Below are 21,519 nucleotides of genomic sequence, written 5' to 3'. Positions count from 1 at the left end.
AAACCAATACTAGGGGGGGGGTTTGTACCAGTGACCAACAATACACAAAACAAGGATACTGTTCACACTAACAGTTTTGCACACACATACTCATCAAATTCCTATGAATTGGAAGAAACAATCTTACATCACTGGCCGGTTTTAACCCTCTTTGAAGAACTAAAAGACTATATACCACCTAAACCCAGTTTTGTTCGTAAAAGAGGGGCCGATCTAAAGGAATTATTTGAAAGAAATCAAAGAAAAAAGATGAAGGTAAAACAACCAAGGCTGGGCACTTTCAGATGTGGTGCTTGTGCCCAATGTCATGCCATATCTAAAGAAACAGCACCATACCTCCAGTCTAGGAACTACAAGATACACCCCACTGGATTTTACACCTGTGCCTCTAGAGGGGTCGTATACTTGGGGATGTGCACCAACTGTCAAAGTTTCTATGTGGGCAAAACTGAGAGGGAATTAAGGAAATGTATCTACGAGCATCTTTATGACATGACCAGGAAGAAGGAAACCAATGCCTTCTATAAACACTCACTCTCCTGCCCAGATCCCAAAATTCAGTTTCTAGTTCTGGAACAGGTTGAGCCAGATGCAAGAGGTGGTGACTGGGAATCCACCTTGGGCTACCGTGAACTATTATGGCAGTTGAGACTGAATGCAGGGAAGCCACCAGGTCTGAATGGGATGATCAGCATTAAACCGGTCCTCAAGCTTAGGAGGGCTAGGTTATAACTCTCATACTTGACCCCTTCATACTACAGCATCCCCACACAGCATATTAAATTACTGAACATCCACGGTTTTAGGATTCTGACTAATAAATCAAATTCTATATGAAATGGTATATGGATGGGCATCAAAAATATCTCATGCACATTTCATTGCATGTCTTTATCAGTGCAAAGTAATAATAAAAAGAAAAAAATTTTAACAATTCACTGACAATCCAAACACATCTTTAAGCATATTCCTTAACAATCTACAACCCCAACCAGACTTCAGACTTTTATGTTCTGAAACCTAGGAAACTGGTATTTTAAAATGTTCTTTATGGTTAGTCATTTTTATTTAAGTGCAGATGTTGTTTCAAACATTTCATTTTTTGAGTTGGTATAATGACTAACTTTTTTAACATCCAACTCCAAAGCACCACACCTTAGTACTAGACTTTCTAATTAATTAATTGTAAAATTGCTAGGCTATTTAATGGAGGTTACTGCATACTGCATTTTGTTTTCACTTGATAAAGCTCAGGACTGCCTGAGCGAAAGCGCTTGTGTGATTTTATCTGTGACTTTTGGAATACTTCAGTGTGATTTTATCTGTGACTTTTGGAACACTTCAGAAATAAAAATACAGCCTTGTGGACTTTAGCAGAGTTCTGGTTCCTTTCTTCAAGGTCGTGGATTATTCTTTGCTTGTCTTTGGTTTTTTGTGCATTACTTCACTATCTCTAGATTCACAGAAAACATTCAATAGAGTCCACTGGAACTATTGTTTTTGTGGCATTATGGATTTTCTGTTTGGAAGTACATAATGGGGTATCTGCTATTAACACAGGGTTGAAGTTCTGGATTTTGAAATGGTGCCTAATAGACAAAGGCATTTAAGCTTGAAGGCTTAAACAGCAGAAGTATGAGAGCTCAGTATGCAAGATTATAGAGCAAAAGACAGAGAAAGTTTCTGAGAAACATGGAGATCTACAGCGATGTTTTGTTTATGAACAATTATATGGAATGAGGCAGACTGGAAGGGAAAAAATAAAAAATGAAGGATTTCCTATGCGCAAACTCATCAAAAGGTTTGGACTCCACTCAGGGAAACTTTTTAATACAAGGTGTTGCACAGGATGAGGTAGAAATATTAAGGAATCAAAGATGAGGAGAAAAGACTTGGGTAAGATAGTTTACCATTTGAAATATATAATGTTTTAAAGGCAAATTTATTAAGACCTATACTAAACTAGCTTACTGAAGAGATCCTGAATATAGAGAAGCAAGCTATGATGGTTATTCACAAACAAGGCAATGATTCTTACCATGCCTGATACAGATAATTATCAATACTTGATCACTGTTGTAAGTTATTTGTGGCAGTAAACCTCAGCAAGACCAATTCATCCAAACCATGTATATGAAAGATATGCTTATTTTCCCTCAACTGATTGATCTTGAACAAATAGTTTTGTGTGATGACTTACAGAAAACAAATAGGTTGATGTCAGCAAAGCCAAATAAATATTGGTGTTTGCAAGTCTGGACATGAAAGGGGCATTTGGCATGGTTAGCGGGCAGTAATTTTTTGAAGTAATGAGTGATAGATTTTCTGGAGAGGTGGGTACCTTTTAATCAAATCTTTGTATTATAACTTTTCAGCCAAATAAATATATGAAATGGACATTTCAAAAGCTTTCAGTTGAGTCGAGGCACTAGACAAGGGTGTTTACTTGCCCCTCTTCCATCTTCTATTTACCTTCAACCCTTGGCAACCAGGGAAATACAGATACAAGTAAGGGGTTATAAGCTTCAGGAATTTATTCACACATTGGGACTTGCTTCTTTTTCAAATCCCTTTTGGAAGCTATCAACCAATCTTTCATTTGCTTTCTTGATATGGTAAAATGTCAGGATGAACAATATACAAAAGACTAAAGACAAAGATTACTCATCAAGTGATATAGGGTATGTGGAAACTATTACTTTCTGAGTGAATCCAATCAGTAGTTTACTGAGGGTCAGAGGTAATATTGTTACACTCCAATAACCAAAGAAAACCAGGTTTCAGGTTCTTTGCCTAAGGTCTGCTCCAAAGACAAATCCATAATAAGCAGGTGGTGATCCTACCCCACCAGGGTGGACAAGGTTGTCTCAGACCCTTGTTTTTTTAGTAGGCTAACCTATCTCACTGAACCTTTCAGAAGAAATGTTTGAGGTCCTGAAAGTACTGAGGAAACCTTAAGTACAGCAGACCTGTTCAGTTTAAAAGAAAGATGTTCCTCAGTCTGGAGAAGCAATGTTGATGAACTTGTGAACCTGTATGCCTTGCTCTCTAGGTATCTGCTCAACTTGAGCATCAGTTTGTCCACAGCCAAGGTACATATTTAGCCAACTCCTAAAATGGTTTTATGGGCAGCATGATTCTGGACCACTGCAGATCAATTAAGGAATTCGTGAAGGGGGGGATCTCCATCTCCATCTCCATCCACCTATGAAAAATACCACCCATTTGTAGCTGAATTTCATGGGCCGTATGCTGACTTACCCCTATTTAAAGTAAGCTGATGTGGTGAACATGAGGTTCATCTTATGGAAGTACTTTGACCTAAATAGCACTATATTCAGCTGACAGATTTTTAAAGGTCTGTAAAGAAACATGTTTAGAGTTCCATAAAAAGAAGGTATCTGTCCAGGCAAACTTTTGCTTCCTCCCAAAGGTGCTTTCAAACCTGCTATTCAGCAAGCCCATTCATCATCTGAGGCAAAACCTGAGTGAGTTAGTGAGAGAGAAGTTAGGTTCATAGATTAGGGCAGCTGCCCCTGTAAACTATTTTAAGCCAAGTTAATTATCCCTTGTGAGACTCAAGCCCTGCACCTTGTGCTTGTAAGGCAAACACCTTAACCATTAGGCCACCCCCCCCATAAGAAAATGTTAAGAGCAAGCTATGTAATATGCATCGACCTGCAAGGGGGAATACTTTAGGTTTAAAGTGATAATGCCACAATACAGAAGCACCGGTAGAAGGGCTGATAAAAGGCAAAAAAAGAAACTGGGCTGATTCCAATTAGTTTTAATAAAAGAAAATCTTGAGAAGGTGGACCAAGAAAAGGGAAGGCAAAATAATTATAAATGAGAGGAAAGAAAGGTGGGGAAGAAAATACGATGGAATGGATATAAATAAAAAATCTGTGCAAGGAGTGAAGTAAAACTGGGGAAACATAACATGACATACTAGTTAATTAATTAGGTGAATTACAGCAACAATGGAAGGTATAAAGAAATACTGAGGAAGGATACATATGTGGAGAAGGATGAAGGAGATAGAGGAAAGTGGAGGAACAAAAATAAGGATGGACAAGGCATTCAGACATAAATACCATGCATTAGAATATAAAAGCATGAGAGGGTACACATGGTAACAAAGAGAGAGTGAGTCTAGGGAATGGATGAAGGAAGGAGAGATGGTCTCAGGAAAACTAAGAGAACATTCTACAGGAAAGCTGAAGTAAAACCAGATGAGGATTATGATGGATCTTCAACGGACAGCTGTGGGAAGGAAAGAGATGCAATGCATGACCAAAAGAGAATAAGAAACCAAATGTTATCAAGGTACAGAAATGTCGCAAAGAGATGCGACAATTAAGTCACACTTGGCGGTATGTGTTGAACTTGTCCAAGGACAGAAAATTGATAAGGGCCCATCCTGGCTTGGACATGAACAGAAATGTGGGAGAGAGCGTGTATGTGTACACTACAGTTCTAGCTTTCTTGCATTGTCTTTTATCACACAGAATGGGGAAGGGCTTTCAAACTTGATTAAAAAAAAGAAAATAGGCAAGGATCATGACCAGTTGAAAGAAAGAATGAGCAGTCATAATTCTACTGCAAGACACCAAATTAAAGACAAGACAAATGAAAATTAGACCAGAATTTATAGTGCATCCTTCAAAACTAAACAATTGTGAAAGACTTCCTATCCAAAAGTTGTCCCTGTTGCTCAACACCAGGGTAAATTATATCCCTAAATGCAAATAAATAGCTATTCAAACCTGACGCCTCCTTACTCTCCCTTCACTCAATTCCTTACTTCTGTCAACTTCTCTCCCATGGTCTTCTCTCTAAATATTACAATTCTTGTTTGTATTATACTAACATACCTTTAATTTCTCTATAAACTGCCCAAAATGTCTCAATGTTAAATCGTAATATAACTTCCATCTGTTAATGTTTTGATATTATGTTTAATTTGGTATTTTTTTAATTGTTTTTGGATAATTTTTGAAGATTGTAAAATTATTAATGTTCTGTAACACTTTGGAGGTCCCCCCGGGCCTCCTCGGAAAATGGGCTCCCACCCAGTTGCACTTCTCTGTAATCAAATCAATAAATACGTGTCTAAATGCTATCAAAATAGAATCATCCAGAATGTCACCAGCAATTGTTCTTGGATGGGGACTAGTTGCCCCGACACTGTTAGCAGATAGAGTGTGAAGAATCTCGTGGTAATTGCGCTTGGCCAGTTCCATTAAAAAGGATAAACAACTTTGCTGAGATAGAGGACACCACAATGATTTTTAGTAATTCTTTTTGAATCTTCAGAAGAACCTTAGGCAGTGGTGGAAAGAGTGGAACTGCCTAAAGATAAAAAATGCGTAGTAATCCCATTTGGAAAAAACACAGTACCGCAAACTACAACATAGGAGGTAATCCCCTGAAATCTGAAGAAGAAATAAGGGATCTATGAACCCAAGTAGACAGTCAGCTTTCCTTTGATAACCATGTTGCTAAAGTTTTTAGAAAATCCTTCTATGTGATCCAGCTGATCACGAAAGGGTTCGCATCAAGATCTAAGGATGTAATGGTGCCCCTCTACTCTTCCCTCATCAGACCCATTATTGAGTACAATGCACCAATTGGTATGTACCTGGCTAGACATCTCCAGCAGTTGGAGAGACCACAGAGGTACCTAACCAAGAGGATTACTGGCCTCAAACAGTTGCCCTATGCAGCACGATGGAAAAAGCTAAGACTGTTCTCTGTTGCATACCTCTTTCTCAGAGGCAATCTCTGTCTAACATACAGAGCCATGTCCAACCCAGAATTGTTAAACATGCTTCATCTTAGCAAAACCAAATTTACTCGAGCTACACGCTCTAGGGATATAAACCTCAACACAACAATGAATAGAACATGCTGGAGGGATAGATTCCCTTCGCAGAGACTTCCCTTACCATGGAACAGGGTCCTGATCTACATAAGACAGAGCCCCTCACTATCACTCTTCAAGAGGAACCTTGATGAGTGGATGGGTAACAGAAAGGGATCACACCAACAGCACTACTAGATAGGGGCCATGGGTACTAGCTGCTAGTACAAGGGTCTAGGGAACTACTAAAGGGGCGGTGAGTAGCGCACAATGTGGCTGGGCTAATATATGCCTTCAGGCAGATAGCCCAGTACCAACCTATGGACCTATAAGAAACATTCCCATCAAAGTAAGAGTGAATGTTTGTCCTTCAAGTATAGTTGTAAGAATGCCTCAGTTTTTCCAACTGTCTTTTGAAAGGAGGTGAACATACTCCCCCATGTAGACCATATCAAGGCAGACCTCTGTCATGAGTTTCCTCTCGAGACAGTCTGTCTAGGGATCTGCTTAGTCTATCTGCCATTGTTTTGTTTTGACTGAATGCACTAGTCCTGATGTGCATTAATTCAATTATCCTGCAAACACTTTCATCCTTTGTAGGGGACTCCTGGGAACCTTCCCCTTCATCCACGGCAATGTCAGTTGTAACAGATTTGCAGGGGAGTCATTGTGCCTCCTCTTGCACATTTGTTTTTTTGGTAATGCATTGGGATGCCTTCTGAATCTCCAGAAGAAACTTCATGAGCCCCCACAGGAGGCCAATGAAGCCTTCAGGTCTTTTGTCTGTTCTTGGGAAGGACTATAACAGATTGAGAATGAATCATCTGCAACTTTCCATGAAGTGAAAGCAATAATCTTGTCTAATGTCAAAAGGCAACTCTCTACAGAAGCCCTACAATTTGATGCATTATCAGTTTCCACTGAAGTTGACATCAATGGCAATGAGGACCATGGCACCAACAGTGAGAACCTGTACTGCTCCAACATTGAGTTCAGAACCGAGACTTCAAATGCTGAAGTCAGACTTCAAAAATGGCACTGAGTGAGTTGCAGCCAAATATGAAAGGTGTGCCAAATCTCTACTGAATCTGCAGGTCTCTACTTAGTTAAGTCGGATGAAATGAGGTTTCTGTAGAGGAATCAATTCAAATTAGAGCTGACCTTACTTCCAGATGCCAAAACTTGGACTATGGACAGGACTATGAAACAGATAATGGGCCAACTCTATCCCCCTTGGAAACTGAGTGAAATGGGGATGACATTGACTTCAATCTGTGCTTTCATAAAGGCCTTCATTATTCTGTCCTAATCCATGTGTGATGTACTTTGCCATCTGTTAGGTCTACTAGGCCATTTCAGTGAAGGAGGTTAGGAAGAGAGGAATTTGGAAAGTTCCCTTTCTGAGGAATGGCCACTGGGAACCTTCTTCGAAGATGCATCTTGAATTCTAATAATCTTTGTGCAGAATTGTGGCCTTGCAAAGGAGATGAGGCTCATACTGATGACCGCACTGAAGATGGCTGCAAATGTTCTTGGCGAGGAAAAATTGGTGTTGAAATGACAACAGAATTGTCAGCCTCATTTCCATTTCTCTCTCCCTCTCAGCTTTTGTTTTTTCTTTATCACTATTGCTTTATCCTTTTCTTTATTTTTGTCCTGCTGAATGGGGGAAGCAACCCTTAAGATTCAAGTTGTTTGCACTCCTGTAAGGAATGTGGACAAAAGTCTTAACAAATCACACCTCACCGAGAGGTGCAATTCCTAATGGCGCATGACACAAAGATCAAGGGTGTCCTGGGGGAGAATCGTATGGCCACATTTGCCACACTTCTTAAATTCTTCATCCATAACAGCAGTTTAACTTGCTAGAAAATGGGATCACTGCTGTAAATCTTCTATAAACTGACCTGTAAGCGCTTACAGAAATAGAACTCTGCAATAAAGACAAAAATAGAAATAGAAATGGAACCCATCAATTAAAGTCACTAAAAGAGCAAAGCAAACCATGCAAAAAGTTGACAGAAGTGACTATACTTCAATGCCATTAGGTAGTGGATGGAGTTGTGAGGTGAAAACGTTAACTTTTATTTGTATCTAGTGAAAAAGTATAAACTTTCTAAATCAGGATGTTCGTGGCACCATGGACTCGCAAGGCTCTTCAGCAAATAATCCATAGCAGTGTGTGGGTAATGCTGAATTTAGCCACAGCTGGGATTTGATCACAAGGGCTAAGTGATAAAATTAGTAAATCAGACATGGGTAAATCAACATTACCCACATACAGGAGTTGATTGCTAATGTACAGTGACATCATTAAAAAAAAGTAACTGCTTATTGTTTTAAATAATGGCATTATATTGTCAAACTTCCTCCTGCAGTGTTTCTCCTCCATCTAAAGAGGCTGGGGGAGGCTTCATAATGCACCATGCACATTTTTATGATTATGCAGTGTACTAGGTTTTTTTTCTTAAGAGCCAGGAGGGTACATGTATCCTAATGTTTTGTGATGATTAGTGACACCCCATGTTGACTTCTACGTCCTTTTTAAAAAGTTTTTATAGTTTCTTAGGCCCTCCCCAATGATACATAAGAAACAATCTTCCACTCTGTTAGTAGTGCTGTTTCTTTTCTCCACTTACTAGAGGGCAGCAAATGGCAGTTGTGGCTTTTGCTTTTAATAGCCAAAGCTGCTGGGAGGTACTGTCGTGAGTAATACAGAATTTATAACCGGTATTTTGATTGGTGTGGTCAACTAACATATGCATTTATGAATATAAATAAGACTTCATTGTAGAATATCTTGCCTGTCTATCCTTCAAAGAGTTTGACTATATATAACTTAATAAGCAATAATCATTTTATTAATCAGTTATCACTGAAGCCTTCGTGATTAGGTATTCAGCCTTGCTGTCTTCATGTGCCAGTGTCTGAACTGCTCTTCTGAGTTTAATCCAGGACTAAATTCTACTTCAGCTCCTTGGGATACTTTCAACAAAAGCACTACAACCATCCCTCATTTCTTCTTTCCTTTCTACACATCTGCAGCACTTATTTTATAATCAAAATATGAATTGGTCAGTACACTTCAGTCCACTTTACTGAGCCTCATACAAAGACCACAGGGAGTTATGTTTCTTTTCTGCAACTACTCTTGCACTTCTAATAGAATGGCTAATCTTGAGACATTCTACAAGCAATGATACATTTCTGACTAATGATTAGGAGAAACCTCAGCAAGGAACAGACCCTGAAAACCATGGCCTCTTTGGAGTACCACTTTGCATGATAAAATGCAGGTTCCAATATGCACGTTTTTGTTTTTTCAGGGCTAGCCACTTGGCTGTGTAAGGCCATAGGTGATTTGGTCATGCTGACTAACATTGCCAAATGGGCATGGGTATTTGTTGGTGATAAATGGGTTGAGGGCCTAGCCTACTCTGACCTACCAGGGATCCATGCTAATAGTGGGTGGGGTCTGTGCCCGTTTTGGCCAGTGTTGCCCACTGTAAAGCCCAGCAGTACTGGGCCAGTAAGCCAGCGGATGGCCAGTATCCACTTGCCTATCCTGGGTTACTTGTGACCACTCTGAATGAGAGCTGGACGTAAAACCAATCAGACTGCCAAATATGAGATATAAGAATTGCTACAGTCAATGTAGGCTCATTGTAAGGACACAGCTTGGAAGGGGATGACATGATGGCAAGATGGAGGCAGGACAGCCTACGTATCCAGGAGTCGAGATGGAAGGAAAGCTACTTGGCTTGGGTTCCAGAGTTTACTACTCAGTAGGATAAGCTAGGAATGGTGTTGGAATTGTGGTGAGGGAGAAGCTTCAGAAGACTGTAAGGGATGTCATCAAAATTGAAGACAGACTCGTGGCAATCAGACTCCAGCCTAATGATAGGTCAGTATTCCTAATCTCAGCCTATGCCCAACAGCAGAGTTGATAGTGAGAAAAATAGTGCCTTTAGACAGCAGTTGCAGGACCTACTAAAGTAGGATAACAGGAATTGGTGTTAATGGGCGACTCAAATGCACATATTGGAACAGACAAAACAGGATAAGAATACTGCCTGGGTCCACATTGGTGAGGCAACAGGAATAAGAGGGGGCAACACCATTCTAGACTTCTGTCTGGCAAATGGCTTGGTAGTAGCCAACACATCATTTACAGAGACCATCCCAAGATCACATACAAAAGTGGCCAACATGCAACTCTGATAGACTTCCTCCCAGTATGGAGAGGGCAATGGGGTAGAATCAGTGATTGATAAACTACTGGTTGCCACAATCAGCTGCAAGCAGTGGTCAGAGAAGAATCTAAGATAAACAGAGACCAGGCTGAAGACCTGGAAGTTGACTGGAGAGAAAGCGCAACAGTTCAAGGAATTACTAAGGTCTCTTGCACCTCAACAGGAAATGGGTGGAGTTGAAAAATGGCAGCACCTCAAAATAGCATGTGTGAGGACTACAGAACAAATATGTGGCCGAATCAGATATGGAAATAAGGTACATAAGTAAAGCTGGTGGTGGAATGCAGTAGTGCTGAAAAAAAGTGGGAGATAGAAAAAACAGACCAGGCTTAGAAGGAATACTGGTTGGCTAACAAAGAAGCTAACAGAGCAGTTGCAATAGCAAAGAACAAGACATCAGAGGCAGTCTACAAGCCCGTGGAAAGTAACTCAGTAGATGGGACAAAAACTATGAGGTTCAAGACAGACAGAGAAAAGATAGTTGGACATCCTTCATAAAACATGCCAGCAGCAACCTTCTCACCAATCCACAGAACATCAAAGGCAGATGGAAGTATTACCAGCAAATTATGTAAGAAGAAAATCTCACAGAAGCTGTACTGCCCAGACACAGCCTATGATTAGGGAAGAGGAGGAGCCCACCATAGAAAAAGTAAATGCTGGGTGAGATGGGAAGAAATCATTCTTGGGGATACTTGTAGCAATGTGGATGGGAAGGTGTACCCAGATGACAGGAGAATAAACATACTAGAGCCAGTGTTAATGAACGAAGGGGACATTCACAACTGTGGAAGATGCAAAGGTATCAAATTCCTACCACATTCCATAAAGGTTCTGGACAGGATGACAAATGAAAACCGAGAGTAGTAGAAAGCAAGACAGAATATTAACACTTAGAATTCAGATCAGGATAGAACACAAGTGATCCAATGTTTGTGGTGAAGACAGATAGTTCAGAAGAAGTTACAGATGAGGAAAGTCCAAATCAGCATTCCTAAACTTGGAAAAGCATATGACAAGGTCCCAAAGCTGATTCAGGCAGTCCTACAGTAGTATGAAGTATCAAAAACATTGGTAGAGTTAATGTAAGCTCTGTAAAAGGACACAATGACTCAAGTACGAACAGTGTCCAGTCTCATAGAGGGGTTATCAGTGGGAGTGGGTGTGCACCAGGGTTCAGCTCTGAGCCTGTTGCTGTTCATAATAGTGATGGACTACATTAATAAACAGGTTGGAGGAGACGTATCAAAGTTGTATGCAGACGATGTGGCATTGCGGGCAGCCTCTGAGAAAGAACTTAAAGGATAGGGGAATGGAATGCAAAACCGATGGCACATGGGATGAAACGGAGTACAGACAAGATGGTTGTAATGGCAGCAAATGGAGTTCAGAAGAAGCTGAAATGTAACAAAAGGGAAAACAGTGGAACAGGTTAACTGCTTCAAGTATCTGCAAGGGGTAGTTGAGGAGAAGGGAAGTCTGAATGAGGAGGTCAAAGCTAGAATCAGAAGGGCTGTAGCCAAGTGGCACAGTATGTCAAGTGTATATGACAGAAGAATGCCAAAGAAGCTGAAAAGTAAGATGTACAAAACGGTGTGGCCAGTACTACTGTATGGTATGGAAACCTGGGCCCTAAAGGCAGAGCAGTCGAGGACGCTACAGGTGACTGAGAACGAAGTGCCTGAGACTTGTGGTAGGATGAACACTATGAGGACAGATGAAATAAAGACATTAGTAGAAGAAAAGTAGATCCAATTGTAGAAATAGTCAAAGAGAACAGATTGCAGTGGTTTGTGCACATGTGCAGAAAAACATAAGACAACTGGGTGAACATGATTTGGGACAGACAGGAAGAAGGCAAGAGTAAACAAGGGCATTCATCAAAGTGGTTGGATGGGTTGTATGAGTGAAGACTGTGACCAGCAGTGATGAATGACTATGGCAGGAGAGTGGCACTTAATAAAGAGATGGTGACAGATGATAGACTCCTAAACCCTATGTAGAAAATGAGGAAAAACGGGGACTGATGATGATAAATGATTAAGAATTTCCCCAGCACTGTGATAACCTGCCACATAACCAGCTAGGTGCTCCCAGTTTCCCAGGTGCTTCAACATACACCACCAACAAACAGAATCTGTGAAAGGTTGAGAGTATGTCAAAAACACTGATGAAGCAAATTTGTTATCTCATTTCTTGTGTAGTGCTGCACTATTAAGGTGATTTCTCTACAGTCCACAGACTCTGATGGGGAAGAAGGCTCTGGGTTGTATAGCTTCACATGGAGTTGTACTGACCCAGCATCCAGCTTGAAAACAATAACGAATACACGAGGGAAGGGCATAAGCAAAGTCTTTAAAGTCCACTTTTAGCCTTCCCCAACTTGTCCATAAATTCAATGCTGTAGATTAATGAAGCTCTTTAACACCTGATTATAAACTGTGAGTTTCAGTTTTTAAAAGGGAATAAAAATTAATTCAGATTCACTTACTGTTCCTGAGCTTTGCTTTTTACTTCATCCTGCAAAGAAATGCCTAGTCCCACTTCTTTCCTCTCATCAAGCTTAAAAAGCTGAACTGATCCAGTTATGTGCTTCCTTGCTTCTCCTGCATCTTCTGGTTGTTGCGTTGAAACTACTGTTCCAAATGCCTCTTCAGTGTCAAGTACATTCCTGTTCTGAAATAGTAAAATTGAGTAAAATAACCATTTTCTAATTCAGGCTGCAAATCTACCCAAATCAAAAAAAAAAAACTCCATTGCTTAAAGAAAACTGCTGCTTTCTACAGTCTTTGTATTATGGATAATTGTATACATTACATAACTAATATTTTACATTACTTATTTTGCATAGTATGTTAAAGCCATGCTATGACCCTGTATTCCTCTGTGAATTTGGAACATGCATTTTTGCTCTGTAACACCAAAATGTATGCGTTTCAGCACAAACGATACCACCAAAGCCAAAAAAAGTTTATTTCTTTAGTGCATCGGCTACAAATAGCCTTCAAGGAGTAAAATGCACAAATTCAACCATCCTTTATATAATACCAGCAGTTTCAATCATTAAACAATTAAACAATAAAAAAATAAAAAAAAATCAACTGAAATTTCAATTAAAACTTTTTAAAGTGTCGGTGTCCCATTTCATATAGCACTTTAACAGCAACATTCAGTATTTAATCCCTTCGGTGTTAACATACCATATTTTAAAATAAATATTAACTTTTTAAAAAGATTATCTATGTGTTTCCCTATCGTTATTCTTTAAACAAATCTGTTCTAAAATAGTTGCCTTAAGTCATTCAGGATCTCTACTTTGGCAACTTCTAAAATGTTGGGCTAAGGGGCTTTCTATCTTACCTGTCCTAATGTCTCTCAAGTGTTCTAACAATCTAACTTTGAATATTCTTTTTGTTTGTCCAATATAGAACATATTACACGTACACCTGATAGCATATACTACCCCTTCTGTTCTACAATTATAATCCCCATTTACACTAGTGGGGATGCCATTTATAATCTGAAAAGTGTTTATAATGTAGGGACATCCCCTACACTTTCTATAAGATCTCATCCCTTTATTCCAAAGCTGCACAGACAAATTGTCTGGCCTATGAAATTTAGTATGTTTCACCATGTCTCGTATGCTTCTACCTCTCTTATAGAATATTAACTTTTTATTCACCAGACCATTTAATTCATGAAAACTTTTCAAAAATTCCCAATAATGAAGTATGATTTGTTTGATATTCTCACTCGCATTATATCCTAGAACCAAAAATAAACTATCTGTATCCATTTTATTCCTTCCACTACCATATTCTCTTCCATAATTTTGTTTTGTTTATTCCATATCTAATATTTAATACCTGCTTCACATCTCTATCAATTTTCACATCATATCTTCTATTCCTAAACATTGCTGCAGTCTGTTCTAATTCTTTTCTAAAAATACTCTCATCATTGCATAATCTTGATAGCCTTAAAAATTCCCCAAATGGCAATGATTCCAAAGTATGTTTTGGATGACAACTAGTGCCAATTAGAAATTGATTCACCTCATTAAATTTCCAATGTATACTCGTTTTTATACATTTGCCCACTACTCCACACAAATTTACATCTAAAAATGAAACTTCCTGCCCATATTGTAGACCATCAAATGCTATCTGAAACCTATTCCGCTGTATTTCTTCCACAAAGTGTGGTACTAAATAAGCACCACCCTCTCATAAAAAAACTAAATCATCAAACCTAAAATAAAATCTAACATTTTTTTAAAAAAGAATTGTTTATATATATATATATATATATATATATATATATATATATATATATATATATATATATATATATATTCTTTTTCCATCATGCCCCCAAATAATTGGCGTACACGGGGGCAAAGGGAGAACCCGTTGTTGTTCCTTGTACTTGATGGTAAATCTGATCTTCAAAGTAAAAAAAAAAAAAAAAAAAAACAAATTCTAAACTAAACTGAATTAATATGTAAGGGGACTACTGCCCATTTAAAGTCTAAGGGCTTCAAGCCCAAAATTATGTCTGATGTTCGTGTAAAGGCTCTTCACATCTAGAGTTATCCAATACATACCATCCTTTCATCGAACATTCTTAACTTTCTCTAAAAAATCAAAAGAATCTTTAATATAGGAAGGAAGTTGCATTACTTCTTTTACTAACACTTTATGTAATACAACACCCACATTGTGCAGAAAATATTTAGCTGAAACTATCGGTCTACCTGGTGGATTTCTTATATCTTTGTGGATTTTGGGCAAGCAATAAAAATAAGCTGGCCCTGTTCTTTCACATGTCAATTTATTAGTAACATCACTGTCAGTCCAGTAACCTAATCTCAAACCTTTTTGAATCAAATGTGTATAGCCTTCCTTTGCTTCTTCTATTCTATCATCTAACAACTCTAGACACATTTTCAAATCTTGTTCATAATGCATTATCACTAATTTATTACTTTTATCTGAAGGTTTAACAATTAATTCTGTTTTAGAAACATTCAGCAAAGCTAACTACTCCTGTTTTGACAAATTATACGCAACATTCTTTTTGTTAAAATTTCTAAACAATATCTAATTCAAAATCAACTATTGAATGAAATTTTTTAATGCCTTCATGAATGCAAGGTGGCATAAACTTACTCTTACTACTGACAGAAGAGGTATCTATCAAACAATGAGCATTAATTTCGCTATTACAAGACATAAATCAAATGAATCAATTTCAAGCGTACTCTCATCACTATCACATATGCTACTATAGTCGTCATTATTCACAGGCACCATACATTGCATATTAAAATAATACCATAAATGCAATTTTCTAACCAACTTGTACAATTCAGTTTTGCATTCATATTGTTTTGGTATTACTGTTGGCATAAATTTTAAACCATATTTTAGCACATTGCAAAAATGTTCATTTAAGGAACAACCAGATAAATTCACAACATTTACATTATTTGACTAACATAACCATTTGGTTCTCTTGTTCTTGCGCCATTGTCGCTGATGGCCCCCTCTCTGAGGCTCGCGTTCTGAGTAGGTATTTTGTTGTCTGTTATTCTCGCCATACAGGCAAAAATTATCCTGCATGTACTGTCCGTTCATTGGTGTGGGTAAGGGTGGATAATCTCTGACATCTTCACCATTGCTGTGATAACTGAGATTTTCACTCGAAGATACTTCCATACTGGTATCATTTCCGTTTGTCTCTCTCCTTACACCCACCCCTTCCTGAAAACGGACCCAAGATTGATGATTGGTTGGTCTGAAAAAATCAGTACCTTTTTCATAATCTCGAAGGTCTCTTTAAATTTTATACATTTTTTGTTCCAATAACATTTTTCAAATGTACTTAATTTGTCTTGAATTTCACATAAACAGAATTCAAAACGAGTTCTCTCTGTTAGTGTCACTAAATTATTACAAACATCAGTGATATCTTTAATTGTGCACAATTTTCACATCCCGTTCTACCAGGATGTTAGTCCATTCCTTGGAACAGAGATGTGCTGCTTTTTCCCAACGCTGTTTAAAAAATTTCTCTTGGGGTTTTGTCAAATCAAAAGGCAGAGATGGATATTTGACCGCTCTCAGTCCCCAGGGAACTATATCCAAGTCCAGACACCTCTGCAGACTTGTCTGGTTATAATATGTAGCCATCTTTGTTCATCAAATTACATAGTTTAAGTTTTTACCTCAGGTGGAAAGTCCATAGAACGTTTACCAACTTCAGCAAAAGGATTAGCGACACGCTTATTTCTAGTCTCTGCTGAAATTTTTTCTCATACAGGCATCGAAGATCCTTCCTCACTGCCCATTAATCTCACCTCGATCTTTCTCACAATCCATGTTAGAACTCAGAAACCCATCCATTGTTCGCTGAGAAGAACCCAAACTCTCCTCTCTAAAAAAAATCAGTGGAATATTCGCTGCTAGATCACTGGCCATCAAAACGATACAGCTCTGCAACACCAAAATGTATGTGCTTCAACACAAACGATACCACCAAAGCCACAAAAAGTTTATTTCTCTAGCGCCTTGGCTACAAATAGCCTTCAAGGAGTAAAATACACAAATTCAACCATCCTTTATATAATACCAGCAGCTTCAATCAATAAACAAACAATAAAAAAAAATAAACATCAATTGAAATTTCAATTAAAACTTTTTAAAGTGTCAGTGTCCCATTTCATATAACACTTTTCCAGCAACATGTAGTATTTAATCCCATTCGGTGTTAACGTACCATATTGTAAAATATTGTTTCCCTATTTAAAAGATTATATCTATGCGTTTCCCTATCATTATTCTTTAAACAAATCTGTTCTAAAATTAAAGTCCTTAAGTCCTTCAGGATCTCCATTATGGCAACTTCTAAAATGTTGGGCTAAGGGACTGTCTATCTTACCTGTCCTAATGCCTCTCAAGTGTTTTAACAATCTAACTTTAAATATTCTTTTTGCTTGTCCAATACAGAACATATTACACGTATGCCTGATAGCATATACTACCCCTTCTGTTCTACAATTATAATCCCCATTTACACTAAAGGGGATGCCATTTATAATCTGAAAAGTGTTTATAATGTAGGGACATTCCCTACACTTTCTACAAGATCTCATCCTTTTATTCCAAAGCTGCATAGACAAATTAATGTCTGGCTTATAAATACTTGTACTTTAATTTGTACTGTTTCTGGAGCTTTTCATCCCCGGTCTCCACTGAAAAAAAAGGTTTCCAACCCAGTCTGACACTACCTGTAAATGTAAGTACTGGTGTAAAGTACAAATTTTATTTATCACACAAAACCTGATTCAAAAGTTGAACCACTCATGTTAAAGGGAGAAGCTTAAAATGAGCAAAAGTTGGACATTCAGGTAGTCAGCACTGGCATACAGATGTTATTGTGATAATTCAAAGAAAGTGCCAAAAGACATAACCAAATAAACATAATACTACAAAAGATGAGATCAAAACTATATGTTGAAGAATGAACTACAGATGTGACCGGCTTTAAAAGCTTGTCCAAACTATTGTAAGAAATATTCAGTTGCTTTTCAGATCTGATGCAGAATGAAGACAGCAAACATTGACAAAATATCGTCAAGTCTTTTTTATCCGTATAGTTTTTTTTCTCAACTAAAATCAAGAAATTTATTTTATCCATATAGTTAATTCTTCCTCAACTAAAGGGAAGAAGTATTTTATCCTTGTAGTTTATCCTTCCTCTCCCAAGCACTTCACCTCCCTGATGGTCCTTGTCTACAAGCAACTAGGAAATTAAAGGTGCCCAGTATTATACTGGTGCTGAATGCGATTCCTTAATGGGATCATTTCTATTTATCAATGGCTACTACAGTGAAGCTAATACTTCAGTGATAGTGAATCATTTTAATGATGTGTGACCTCAGTTGGTACAGTTATGTTCTGGGGGTGGGGGGGGTGTGTGGAAAGTTTGGTTCCACATTATGGGTGCAGGGAGCTTGCACCCTGCAGAAAGACTGCATCTCAGGTTCACTCAAAGGACCTTTTATCTTGATTTAGCCTATCATGGAAATTTTTGTCTGTGTATGGAAATAAACCCCCCTTAATATATCAGCACTGGACAGAATAAAATCACTAAAATGATCATTGGTCCAAAGTTCAGGTGATCTTTCACTAATCACCTGAAAACAGTCACTATATTGGAAATGTATCTGCCCACAAAATGTTATGTCCCAGTTATCTAATTAAACTCTAGCAATGTCTTCAGGTATTCTCTATAATAATTCAAGTGACATCTCAAGACATCTATTTTGCCAGTCCTTATTTACATTACTAATTATAAACTGATATAAAAATGCTGAAAGATATGTGCTTAAAATTTTAACAAGATAGGCAACACCCGACTCTGTCCAGCAAAATAGAAAGATAAGGTGATGTTTATATACTTGATTATATTATCCTGTTTCTGTACATAAGCAAAACAAATGAATTGTCTGGTCTCGTATGAAAGCTCACGAAGGCATAAACAAAAATGCTGCTTACGCTGTCTAGCCTGACCATTTCTTGATGTATTGCAAGTTGTCCATGAAATATTGCACAATTAACATTTACTTAGTGTGGCTTAGAACATTTTACTGTGAATGTAATGACTAAATGCCATTGTGATGAAGAGTTTGTGCTGAGCAATTACTGCACTACTTCTAAATTAACCATTACAAATCTGGAAATAGTGAAACTTTGTTTTGCTGTGAATTTATAACTTGATTTTAAAACTTGTGGTTTCAGTAAGTTAAAAGGCAACTTTTCCAGACTTCCGTGGAGGTAGTGAGCTAAAATGTTCCTCTGCTCTTCTTGGGCACTTGGTGAGCTCTTGCCCACTAGTTGATTACTGCTTGAAAACCTCTTACTCCAATTAGAGTCATCACAATAATTTATTATCACTGATGAAAAGTGATAATTTCCATAAAAAATCTCCATCTTAACCTGATTCTTATTTACTAACTTAAGCAAAATGTATAGCAGTGCAAAGTAGCAAGATAATAAAAGTATATAAAATAAAAATATAGAAATAAGGTACACGAAGAATGTATGACCATCTTGGTGGAAAGAAGAGATAAAAAAAAATCAAAGCATCAAAATGAACTAAAAATTTATACTGTATTAAAATGCAGAAAGTCTGTAATTATCACAAATTATGAAAGAACATGAAGTTAGTGGAAAAGTATGCATACTGACAAGAACTAGTCTTTATGGCCTCGGGAACTAAAATGGTGGTTTTCTTTTATATGTATTCTAAAAACTTTAAATATTATTTTCTTAAAGTTAGGACAATTCCATGCTTCCTTTAATACTGGCATTCTACTAGACTAGCATTTGCAGATTTTGACAAACCACCAAAAATGAGTTAAATCTGTTGGAGAACAGCAATATAAGCAAGGTGAAAAGGGAGATTAATCCCTTGAATTATTCCCTGAAGAGTGTAATCAGTACCACACAAGAAGCTATACACTCCCATAAGTAACAGTTGTAATTTCTGTAATAAATACATTATTTCAGGTGTAAGTTTCTATGATAAATGATAATGCACCTTCCCAGTTTCCTAGCCTGTTTTTAAGACTTGGTGCATTTCTCATAGTATTACACAAATAGAATCAACTGATATGGATCATGTATTGTGCAACTCAGGCAGGTTAATGTGGAATAGTCCACACCTCTGTTGCATGATAAACTTGGATTACCCCAAGGTTTTTTTTGGAATTTAAGAAAAAGCTCAAACTGCATTAATATTAAAGTATTTTACATTTACTTTTTTTCTACATTTCTATTTTAATCTGCAACTTTACAAATTTGCAATTTGTTTTTTTCATCTCTGTTTTTTTTTCTGTTTCATGCAAATACTGAAATGCATGGGACTGCATGGCTTACAACTGAAACCAAAGTATCAACACAGTAATTTGTTGCTTAACAAACAAGCTAAGTTGTGGGCTAGTCGGGACCCCTTTTTGCCATGACCCAGGTCACTGGACACGAGACCCCTTTCTGCAAAGACCCAGGCTACTGGACCCCATAAACTTAAACTGTGCTGCAATTAAATTACCTTCTCAGATGACAATCGGATTTGATGAATAACGACAATGAAATTAACAAAAAATTTTACAAAGATGGCTAATGTACTAGCATTTTTGGTTTACATAGTCAGAAAACAAAGATCTAGAATGAATTAAATATACAGTGGTATTACACAACATTGATTGACTAATTCTCTGCTTGCAGAGGGCCAGGATGGCCAGAACCATTTTTGATAATTAACCGCAATTCATCATTTAACTCTCTTACCTGTAATAGTGACATTTACACCAGTCTTGTTAAATGTTGAACATTCTCTGTATGAAAATTTCATGTTTGGCTTTTACCTAACTTCTGGGGGGTAGATAATTTCTAAATAAAATGCGTTATTATAGAAAAGGCTATACTATAGAAACATAGTACTGTAGTTTTAATACTCATCAGGGCTAGTAGCTATGTTGGGTTTACTTTCACTGGCCTGATCATGTGATCTATTCAGAATCTGCCTCACTATCAATTGCGGACATCTGGAGCACATCCCATCGCAATTCCATCTCTGACAAGTATTTTAGATCTTTGAGAGGCAGAGTGAGTTTAAATGAATAAACCATACTGACAGACTTCAATACACAAACTGATTTGCTTTCTAAATACGATTTTAAATTCAAACTGATAGAAAGAAGGTAGGTTGTTTAAAGAAGCAAAAGTCTTAATTACTGGATTGGTAATCTGGAAACATTCTGAAAAATATATCTGCAGAGGACAAAAAAAATACATGCACAAATATCTTTTCATATTTCATAATTGTGGCATCTAATTTTAGACTTTTAGAACAGGAAGAAAGATCATATTACCTAGTGCTGTAACCCAGATGACAAAAAGAATGTCTGGTTAAATATAATTGACAAATATGATCTATATGTGATTCACTTATGTTTGTTAATTAAATACAATAATTTTTACTCTATAACTGCACTTCTGTTTGTTGTCAAGTGATACTGATATGCTGCCATGAAGCAGTGGTAGATCAACACCCTGCTGGAGAATGTTCTACAGCCAGGATGCTGATCTACAGTTGGCCCATTCTCTAAGATAAAAATAACCATGGCATTTATCCTGGTGATGTACAGGAGCAGATCCATTTATCTGATAGGTGAAGGTTTACTTGTTTTAAATAAATTTGCATTCAGAATGGATTTCAGTGGTAGTGGGAAGTGGTTTCATTTTTTAGCTACATTACTTGAATATAGAGAGCTGCATGCAGTATTAGATGATTTGGTTATAGTGATTAGTGATTTTTCTCTTTTTCGGGGGG

General features: G+C 37.6%; 1 protein-coding gene across 1 annotated transcript in view; it reads right to left on the bottom strand.

The window, feature by feature from the left end:
• Positions 1-21,519, bottom strand: part of TTC16 (tetratricopeptide repeat domain 16) — a 361,188-nt gene that overhangs the window by 320,247 nt on the left and 19,422 nt on the right. The window contains exon 2 of the mRNA XM_044058179.1: positions 12,608-12,792. Coding sequence (XP_043914114.1) covers positions 12,608-12,792 — 185 coding nt within the window. The remainder of the gene's footprint in view (positions 1-12,607; positions 12,793-21,519) is intronic.

This window comes from Protopterus annectens, chromosome 16.part0 (assembly GCF_019279795.1).
Source record: "Protopterus annectens isolate FY-2018-M chromosome 16.part0, PAN1.0, whole genome shotgun sequence".
Taxonomy (NCBI): domain Eukaryota; kingdom Metazoa; phylum Chordata; order Ceratodontiformes; family Protopteridae; genus Protopterus; species Protopterus annectens.
This window is presented reverse-complemented; position numbering and strand designations above follow the sequence as displayed.